The 11,057-nt window shown below is 34.8% G+C and overlaps 1 protein-coding gene across 1 annotated transcript; it reads right to left on the minus strand.

The window, feature by feature from the left end:
* Window positions 1-827: 827 nt before the first annotated feature.
* On the minus strand, window positions 828-9,955 carry LOC132549099 (vesicle-trafficking protein SEC22a-like). Its single transcript, XM_060213014.1, has 7 exons — window positions 9,897-9,955; window positions 9,045-9,260; window positions 7,126-7,289; window positions 6,600-6,797; window positions 6,318-6,448; window positions 5,998-6,066; window positions 828-3,106 (listed from the first exon to the last, which is right to left on the minus strand). The coding sequence occupies exons 2-7, from the start codon at window positions 9,227-9,229 to the stop codon at window positions 2,906-2,908; spliced, it is 948 nt and encodes a 315-aa protein (XP_060068997.1). The 5' UTR covers window positions 9,230-9,260; window positions 9,897-9,955; the 3' UTR covers window positions 828-2,905.
* Between the last annotated feature and the right edge of the window lie 1,102 nt (window positions 9,956-11,057).

The following is an 11,057-nucleotide window of genomic DNA, read 5'->3' on the forward strand; positions in this document are numbered from 1 at the left end:
ATCTGATTTTATTTATTCGTTCATTGATCTATCTACTTTTGTTATATATGAAACAAAATAGCTTTTATTTCAGTGGAAAATATATTGTAAAGCATACCAAATCGAAAATGGAGATTAAAACAAACTATATACCGAAAGAGATATCGCTTATAGCGCTAAAAATACGGACACGATCTTTAACATGAGTTATCGTTCTTATTCCATATCGGCAGTTAAAGTATGAGAAGGGTTAATATCGGTAACCCAAAAATTCTTAAAAATCTTAAATTACCTATTTTGAAATAAAAAGAAATAAATAACTCACAAGGTGTAAAATGGCATACATATTGCCATTGCTCTTGGATATGTATTGTCTATCAATTGTTCCATTATAGGCCTACATGTCTTTGTGGTGTATAATGATAATATTATGGCATTTTAATCAGACTGTGATTTAAAGATATACTTTGAGATATGTTTACCCGATAGTCAAGTTTGACGCCTACACCAGCAGGAACTAACTTAACATAGTTACATTTGTTTTGTCATTTTGAATAAAAACAAAACATCCTGCGTGAAAACAGGATACCTATCTAATTTACAATATTATAATTTCCAACTGTTAACTTCACACAAAATAGATTTTTTTTGTTTTTTGTTTTCGTTTCAGTTTTGCCATAAAAGCACGGGCCCGAATGTTGGGTGTATACATTGGCTGCAGGACTGCATGTCTTTTCCATATTTGATTCCTCAATAAAACTATAATGATGACTGTAGTAGGACTTATATGCGAAATGAAATACAAATTATTCTATTTTCTTAATCAATATTTTTATTTCATAGTATTTTCATGCTTTACAATTCACATTCTTGACACAAACTAACACGCAGATTCAATCAACATTCTCACAACAACCATTATCCTAGTGAAGGACGTAGTGGGGTTTGGAATATTTCTGATTTTGGTAATGAAAAAAATCACTTTACTGGCTTAAAACACTGATCAATAGATTATAAACAGTGATGGACATACCTAGTCGATGGGCGTTAAAACACTGACCAATGTCCTTAGTCAAAAGTTCGTAAAACACTGACCAATATCCTTAGTCAAAAGATCTAAAACACTGACCAATGTCCTTAGTCAAAAGATCATAAACACTGACCAATGTCCTTAGTCAAAAGATCATAAACCACTGACCAATGTCCTTAGTCAAAAGATCTAAAACACTGACCAATGTCCTTAGTCAAAAGATCATAAACCACTTACCAATGTCCTTAGTCAAAAATTAGTAAAACACTGAGCTATGTCCTTAGTCAAAAGATCGTAAAACACCAATAAAAAAATGTCCTTAGTCAAAATATCGTAAAACACTGATAAATAACCTGAGTTGATAGACCATAATAAACTGACCAGTGACCTTAGTTAATAGATCATACAATAATGACCAATGACCTTAGTATATGGACCCCCAAAAACACTGACCACTGACATCTGTCAATATGTCCTAAAACACTGTCATGACACTGTGGGGCATAATGGTAAAGATGTAATACATTTTTGGTGAAAACTTCATGAATTTCATTTTTAACCATTAATGAACAATCTCTGAATCAAATCTTCTGACATGTTGTGTGATTTCTTTTTGTTCAGGAGTCACAAATAAAGGTAGTCTGTATGTATATTGCTACAGATCAATTTACAAAGCACTCCATTCAACAGAATTTCAATCAGTAATATGTTGGCAAAATGAGCCAATAAAACACAACTGATATACAATGCTAAATGTGAACTCACATTGTAGAAAAATATTGCCCTTTTCCATATCTACCAAATCAATCTCTATGAATCCCAGTTCTAGTTTCCAGATGTCAGCAAGTTTCCATAGAAGACAAATTTAAAGCCCAGCCAGGCTTGACAGGTAGACTTTGAAAATAAGGTTCATCACAGATAATCCAATGATAAAATGGATATTGGTTCAAGATTTTTGTTACTTAACCTAAAAATATATGTAAAACAAAATCATGTTTCCTTTGACCACTTACTGTCCTCATCATATGTGTCCATTGTCTTTAGGCAGTATTAGAATGCCATGATGTCACAAAGCAAGGAAAAACATTTATATGACTTTCCAGATCCTCCTTAGTCCTATGATAAATCACACAATTATGGCTCTATCAAGATTCTTTCAGTGTTAATCAGATTAGAAACGAAAATGTTGGTCCCGAAAATTCTCTTATAACTTGTTTAGCCTAAAAAATGTCCCAAGGTCTAAATTCACATTTTTCCTAAGAACATCTTACTTATGAGTCTATTTGAGTACTGGGCATTTTTTGGTCAAACTCTTAAGCTCACCTGCCTGATGAAACAGGTTGTATGGTACTAAGATAACTACCACTCATTCACTGATGATCAAAATAAGGTCATTTTACAATATCATCAAAATGTAATTATGAATTTAATATCATATAATTGACTAGAAAACAGTATTCACCTTACTAAATCATTCTAGTATTGATTTAAAGGGTATTTCAAACTGTGTCAACAGAATTACAAAAAAGTCTGTTCCTATGTAAAACAGAGTACAACATACAGAGTCTAGAGAAACACTGTATAAGATATTGAAATTCCATTCTTGATAAGAAATACTGGCCATATGAATATGTCTAAAGCAGAACAACCACATTTCCCAGGTAATGCTGACATTCTCAATAATTTAGTCTCAGTGTACAGATGAGCTTTGCTGCAATCATGAAAATTGATATTATATACATTAATAAACAATTGATTTTGTTGCAGTTTGCTTCTTATCATTTTGATAAAAAAACACAAGGGCCTATGTCAAAAAGAAAAAAAAAACCAATGAACACTGAACTTATATATTATGGCTAAAACCCATATCCAATTACAACAACAGTGTATTGACTATCATAACATATACTGTGGAAGTTTTTCTTGCACTTTCCGTTGAAATATTACGAAAGTTCCAAACACAGCAACAATGAAGTGAAAAATGATGAGATAATTATTTCGATATTCCCACAGGTAGAGTTGACACAGACAAATGCTGAAGAGTGTTGCACATGCCAGTGGTCTTCTGGTCTTCAACGGCACACACAGGAGGTATACCTACAACAAATCAAAAACACATCTTTGTTCATATTTAAAGACATTATAGCAGTAGTAAGTTCTTTAAAAGCAACAGCTGTGAACCAGAAAACTGTGACAGATCTTGACATTCACCGTCTCCTCAATAAGTTTCAACTCTTCTCTTACTGTTATCTTATTATAGTGTGAATGAGTAATGAAGGCCCTTGAATAAAAGTCCTTATGTGGTAAACTAAGAGTGTTCAGTTGTGTATAAAAATCTTTACCTGGTAAACTGAGAGTGTACAGTTGTGTATAAAAGTCATTACCTGGTAAACTGAGAGTGTACAGTTGTGTATAAAAGTCCTTACCAGGTAAACTGAGAGTGTACAGTTGTGTATAAAAGTCCTTACCAGGTAAACTGAGAGTGTACAGTTGTGTATAAAAGTCCTTACCAGGTAAACTGAGAGTGTACAGTTGTGTATAAAAGTCCTTACCAGGTAAACTGAGAGTGTACAGTTGTGTATAAAAGTCCTTACCAGGTAAACTGAGAGTGTACAGTTGTGTATAAAAGTCCTTACCAGGTAAACTGAGAGTGTACAGTTGTGTATAAAAGTCATTACCTGGTAAACTGAGAGTGTACAGTGGACTATAAATAAAAGTCCTTACCAGGTAAACTGAGAGTGTACAGTGGACTATAAATAAAAGTCCTTACCAGGTAAACTGAGAGTGTACAGTTGTGTATAAAAGTCATTACCTGGTAAACTGAGAGTGTACAGTGGACTATAAATAAAAGTCCTTACCAGGTAAACTGAGAGTGTACAGTTGTGCATAAAAGTCATTACCTGGTAAACTGAGAGTGTACAGTTGTGTATAAAAGTCATTACCTGGTAAACTGAGTGTACAGCTGTGTATAAAAATCTTTACCTGGTAAACTGAGAGTGTACAGTGGACTATAAATAAAAGTCCTTACCTGGTAAACTGAGAGTGTACAGCTGTGTATAAAAATCTTTACCTGGTAAACTGAGAGTGTACAGTTGTGTATAAAAGTCATTACCTGGTAAACTGAGTGTACAGCTGTGTATAAAAATCTTTACCTGGTAAACTGAGAGTGTACAGTGGAGTATAAAAGTCCTTACCTGGTAAACTGAGAGTGTACAGTGGAGTATAAAAGTCCTAACCTGGTAAACTGAGAGTGTACAGTTGTGTATAAAAATCTTTACCTGGTAAACTGAGAGTGTACAGTGGAGTATAAAAGTCCTTACCTGGTAAACTGAGAGTGTACAGTGGAGTATAAAAGTCCTAACCTGGTAAACTGAGAGTGTACAGTTGTGTATAAAAATCTTTACCTGGTAAACTGAGAGTGTACAGTTGTGTATAAAAATCTTTACCTGGTAAACTGAGACTGTACAGTGGAGTATAAAAGTCCTTACCAGGTAAACTGAAAGTGTACAGTTGAGTATAAAAGTCCTTACCAGGTAAACTGAAAGTGTACAGTGGAGTATAAAAGTCCTTACCTGGTATACTGAGAGTATGCCGTTGAGTATAAAAGTTGCTGCATACTGATAGTGGTCAGTGTCATAGTCCTAAAATTAACATTGTTATATTAGAAACATAACATTTTTGTGTTACACACCTTAATTACACAAGTAAAACAACATAGTAGTTGGATTAAGACATTGAATATTGTTCATAACTGGCGGATAACTATTTCTCACATATATGGTAAGAGAACAAATTATTTCAAGTCTGAGTTATTTATCCATAAATGACAGTGTCCGAACACAAAGAAGGGATATGTCTGTTTCCTAGGTGTGATAATTACCAGCAGTGCTTACCTCAATATGAGCATCATTTATTACAGCAAGGCCTCGTGTTAGATTCAGTACAGCACAAAACAAACTGAGTCTGTGTACTGCCAACACTGTTCTTAAACCCATAGGTACATAACTTCCATGCCTGTGACGTGATGCTGTAAAACAAATGAAAATGACATTAATATATTTTTTTAGTTATGTGTATCTCATGCATGTACATAGTACTTCAATTTATCTTTTTAAATTGTAAAACAAATCTGAAATATTTATGGAAAGGATCACATAATCGACAGGTCTGTTCATTACCTGATGTAGAGAATGTGTTAGACTTAATATTGTTGTCGATGTACACATTGTAGGAGTTCTCATCTGGACGAAGCTGTTCTGGACTAATGATACTAGAGTGGACGTAAAAGTCAACTCTTCACTTAGTACCGCTAGGTTTAGCTTGGTAGTGAGAGAGTACAGGGTTGTTGTACCGCTGTTTCACTTTCTGCATTGACATATCTGAAAACAGTGGAATATTTTTACTGAGAGTGTACAGTGGCATCAATTATGTTCAATATAAAACATATGTTTAAAAGTACATTACCAGAAATTAAGAGACGACAAATAGTGCATATAACAATATCATAAATCATTAATGAACTAAGTGAAAGATGTAAACTGAGAGAAAGGAGCCATATTACATACATGTAAAATACAAGTTTCATGGCTTTCTTTACAATGGCTTAAATAAAAGGGTAACTGTTACAGTGGCTTTGTGTAATTTGTAAAGAGATACAGCTGTGTATATCTTTACCTGGTAAACTGAGAGTGTACCAAAATTTACCTAAATGAGATGTCACATCTTAATAATCTTGGTTGAGATAATTACCAAAATCTTTACCTGGTAAACTGAGAGTGTACAGTGGTATAAAAGTCCTTACCTGGTAAACTGAGAGTGTACCACTTAAAAGTCTTTTGAGAGTGTACAGTTGAGTATAAAAATCTTTACCTGGTAAACTCTACAGTGGATATAAAAGTCCTTACCAGGTAAACTGAAAGTGTACAGTTGAGTATAAAAGTCCTTACCTGGTAAACTGACAGTGTACAGTGGAGTATAAAAGTCCTTACCTGGTATACTGAGAGTATGCCGTTGAGTATAAAAGTTGCTGCATACTGATAGTGGTCAGTGTCATAGTCCTAAAATTAACATTGTTATATTAGAAACATAACATTTTTGTGTTACACACCTTAATTACACAAGGAAAACAGCATAGTAGTTGGATTAAGACATTGAATATTGTTCATAACTGGCGGATAACTATTTCTCACATATATGGTAGAGAACACATTATTTCAAGTCTGAGTTATTTATCCATAAATGACAGTGTCCGAACACAAAGAAGGGATATGTCTGTTTCCTAGGTGTGATAATTACCAGCAGTGCTTACCTCAATATGAGCATCATTTATTACAGCAAGGCCTCGTGTTAGATTCAGTACAGCACAAAACAAACTCAGTCCTACTGCCAACACTGTTCTTAAACCCATAGGTACATAACTTCCATGCCTGTGACGTGATGCTGTAAAACAAATGAAAATGACATTAATATATTTTTTTAGTTATGTGTATCTCATGCATGTACATAGTACTTCAATTTATCTTTTTAAATTGTAAAACAAATCTGAAATACTTATGGAAAGGATCACATAATCGACAGGTCTGTTCATTACCTGATGTAGAGAATGTGTTAGACTTAATATTGTTGTCGATGTACACATTGTAGGAGTTCTCATCTGGACGAAGCTGTTCTGGACTAATGATACTAGGTGGACGTAACTTCAACTCTTCACTTAGTACCGCTAGGTTTAGCTTGGTAGTCAGGGATCGAGGGTTGTTGTACCGCTGTTTCACTTTCTGCATTGACATATCTGAAAACAGTGGAATATTTTTACTTAGTGGTCTGCATCAATTATGTTCAATATAAAACATATGTTTGAGTACATTACCAGAAATTAAGAGACGACAAATAGTGCATATAACAATATCATAAATCATTAATGAACTAAGTGAAAGATGTCAAAGGAGCCATATTATATACATGTAAAATACAAGTTTCATGGCTTTCTTTCAATGCTTAAATGGGTATCTGTTGAGTGGCTTTGTGTAATTTGTAAAGAATCAAGTATCTCTAATGAAGAACCAAAATTTTAAATGATATCACATCTTAATAATAAGAACATAATTCTGCATAATTACCAAAATCTATAAGGCTGTATGGTCTGGTCACTGCATCCACTTTGGTCTTTTCATAGCTCTTGAGAAATTCTCTCTGTATCTCATCAAGGAAAGAAAAGGCTAGTACAGGTGGGTACGAAGCATCACATACAACCAGGTAGGTCAGACCAAGGGCAGAAATAAAACTGAAACAAAGTATTTTCATGGTTTCACTACAAGTACGATAATTCAATCCAAAAAATATGACAATATTACATGGTAAACTGAGTGGTCAGTCAAGTATTAAGGTTCCTACCTAGTATACTGTGAATATACAGCTGAGTATTAAGTCCTCACCAGGTAAACTGTGAGTATACAGCTGAGTATAAAGTCCTCACCAGGTAAACTGTGAGTGTACAGCTGAGTATAAAGTCCTCACCAGGTAAACTGTGATTGTACAGGTGAGTATAAAGTCCTCACCAGGTAAACTGTGATTGTACAGGTGAGTATAATGTCCTCAACTGGTAAACTGTGATTGTACAGCTGAGTATAATGTCCTCACCTGGTAAACTGTGAGTGTACAGCTGAGTATAAAGTCCCTACCTGGTAAACTGTGAGTATACAGCTGAGTATAAAGTCCTCACCAGGTAAACTGTGACTGTACAGCTGAGTATAAAGTCCTCATCAGGTAAACTGTGATTTTACAGCTTAGTATAAAGTCCTCACCAGGTAAACTGTGAGTGTACAGCTGAGTATAAAGTCCTCACCAGGTAAACTGTGATTGTACAGGTGAGTATAAAGTCCTCAACAGGTAAACTGTGAGTATACAGCTGAGTATAAAGTCCCTACCTGGTAAACTGTGAGTGTACAGCTGAGTATAAAGTCCTCATCAGGTAAACTGTGAGTATACAGCTGAGTATTAAGTCCTCACTAGGTAAACTGTGATTGTACAGCTGAGTATAAAGTCCTCACCAGGTAAACTGTGAGTGTACAGCTGAGTATAAAGTCCTCACCAGGTAAACTGTGAGTGTACAGCTGAGTATAAAGTCCCTACCTGGTAAACTGTGAGTATACAGCTGAGTATAAAGTCCTCACCAGGTAAACTGTGATTGTAGTGATAGTATAGTTGAATATAAAAGTTTTTTTTTTAATAATCCTACTTAAGTAATTACATTGCCCCGTTTTATATATCACTTATATAATAACGTACTGAGGCTTGTGAAGATGTGTGTTATAGTAGTGTTTCAATAAAAGTGCTGTAGTAGTGTTCTGTGTGTGTTTTAGTTGTGTTTCAATAAAAGTGCTGTAGTAGTGTTCTGTGTGTGTTTTAGTTGTGTTTCAATAAAAGTGCTGTTGTAGTGTTCTGTGTGTGTTTTATTTGTGTGAATTTATGTATTTTAGTTTGATAAGGTCTTCGTAAAAGGAGAGAATGCTGGTCAGCTTACAATCTCAGCTACTGGAAGTTTACCTTTAGCCGAGTGATGGAGCGTTCGGTTGGAGACCAAATGGTGACTAGCTTAAATTACTGTGGGATCTGGGTGTTATTCATTACTGATTCCTATGACAGATCTGATGGCACTGACCACTCCAAGGGTAGACTATAGGAGTTTGAGGTGCTTCTTTGGAGATGTTGAACCTTGGTAATTGTTGTCTTTGAGATCAAAGATTTTGTGAAGAAAGGAGGAGTGTGAAAGGAGAGTTAAGGTTGCCTTACTAGCCTCCGACTGTCAGAATCTCCCTTTAGCTAAGTGGTAGAGTGTTCAGCTAGAGACCAAAGGGTTACTAGTTTGAACTCCAGTGGAGGCAGAGTGATTTTCATTACTCCTTCCTGTTACATAGTTATCATTGATTTGTACAAATTGAATTTCATCAAAGCATATACTTTAAACAAAACAGCTGTCTATATTTCTGCACTATTTCATGTTGTTTTGCAAATGGTGTAAATATGACATTGAACTTACTGTACACACACTGCATCCAAATAAAAGGAACATCTATCTTGAAAACGACCAGCCATACGTGACAAAAACTTCATGTTTTTTAAACCCTCCTTTACATCCGAGCCTTGTTGGTGGTGGGCTGTGTCAGTGTTGGCTGTCAATGGGTGCCCGTCACATGTCCGACTTATCATGGTCTGGTAGATCATCTTGCAACTAAGTGCCACTCAAGAAGAAAACCTGGATACAACAGAACTACAATGTACGTATTGTAAGCCACTTGACTATAAATAAATTTATCATTAGTGAATGAATGTTGAGGGCACCATTTTTTTTATAACTGATGTCACTATAATCCTGCTACATCCTAGTTAGGGTACACAAAAATAAACCACTGATTCACAAAGAAGCAATCTGAATTTCTTGTCGATTCTCTTTTGCTTGATTGACATTTTTCATTGGTTGCACCAACCAGAAATACATTGTGATGTCATAATAAGGACAATGACGTCACATCTGGAATTAAAACTAGTGCAAAATATTGGCTGCCTCCTCTCGATTTTATCCTCCACATTTTCACTTTAAAACCTGTCAAAATGTTATCTTAAATTTGTTTCATTTCATGATATTTTATTAAACTCATCTCTGAGTTTTTAATTTTTGCTCGGCTTACGATAAAATTTCGAAGGCTCGTTTCACAAAATTTTATATGAAATGAAATCTCATTTAGGATCCTATTTACCGGTTGTCCTAAATGATGTACTCTATGGTACGTATCTGAGCCGGTTGTCACCAACCTGCTGTCTGATGTGACGTGTCATCATGGTGCTTTTAGTTCAATATAAATGTGTTTTTTCTATAACAACAACAACTTACATTCATTTAATCCTCCGCTAACACCAAAATGCCCATTAACTGTACACTTACATGGCATGTGCTTGACATCTGCCGAAATTTTTAATCGGCAGGATAAGTTGAGAACGGCAACAGGAAGTGAACACCAGCGCCATCTAGTTGCTATTTTCGGTTTCACTTCATCTCACCGAAGAGATTCTCTTTGTATTTTGTATCTGGTATTTGTTCATGGTTTTGATAAGCTACCAAACTCTGTTTCTGATAGAAATCCGTTGTTTAATACAAAGCTTCAGTCAGACCAGTGTGATATAAGAATAATAAAACAGATGAAAACAATTCGAATTCAAATATATTTCAGAAATGAAAAGAGGCTACAGTAAGCATTTCTATATAATCCAGTTTAGCGACAACCTAGTATTTAGATATTGATATCATTGATTTGAAGTAATGGCCATCTCATGAAATATTGATATCCACCACAGGAATTTGGCACGAATGTATTTTAGTAACACAATACATACATCTGAACTGTAGCGGTGTTGAGAACTCGTGTCAAGTACCTGTGCCATCACCAGGGACGTGCATTTATATATAAGTCATACGTCCCTATATCACTACAGCTCGAATCAATGTATTAGTGGTATCATTAATCAATGCCTTGTCGTTATCAGAGTTTCGTGGAGACACAGCTACCAGTCAAACGTAATTTCCCTTTTGTTGGGCTTTTATAAAGTCTTCTGGGTTAATTTACATTACTTTAAAAAATGTTGCAAATATGAAGCTACCCAAAATGGAACAATTTTTGGTGAAAACTGAAAATATTGTGAAAATTTTCTTTAAAATATTCCATTCCTGTATTTTTTCTTGATATTCCACAACTATCAGCTTTTATTTAATGCTTTGATTACGTGTCAGCAGCGTGCGTCGATACATATATGTAGAACACAGTGAGGCTTCTCATTTGGCTATACAGCGAACTTAGATAATAATCATATTTAATTGTCAGTGACTATAATATGCATAGATATAAAATACATTTTATTACGTGATTTAGAAAAAAATCCACTAAAACTTGCTACAAGAATTGGCAGTTTTGTCGACATATGGTTCGAAAATCCTTATCGAACCCTTCCCAGTTATTATATTGTGGTGTTATTGTAAAACTGATTATAATGGCAGGTC

This window comes from Ylistrum balloti, unplaced genomic scaffold (assembly GCF_031769215.1).
Source record: "Ylistrum balloti isolate Yb309-2 unplaced genomic scaffold, AGI_CSIRO_Ybal_v1 Utg370042, whole genome shotgun sequence".
In the NCBI taxonomy this organism is placed as follows: Eukaryota; Metazoa; Mollusca; class Bivalvia; order Pectinida; family Pectinidae; genus Ylistrum; species Ylistrum balloti.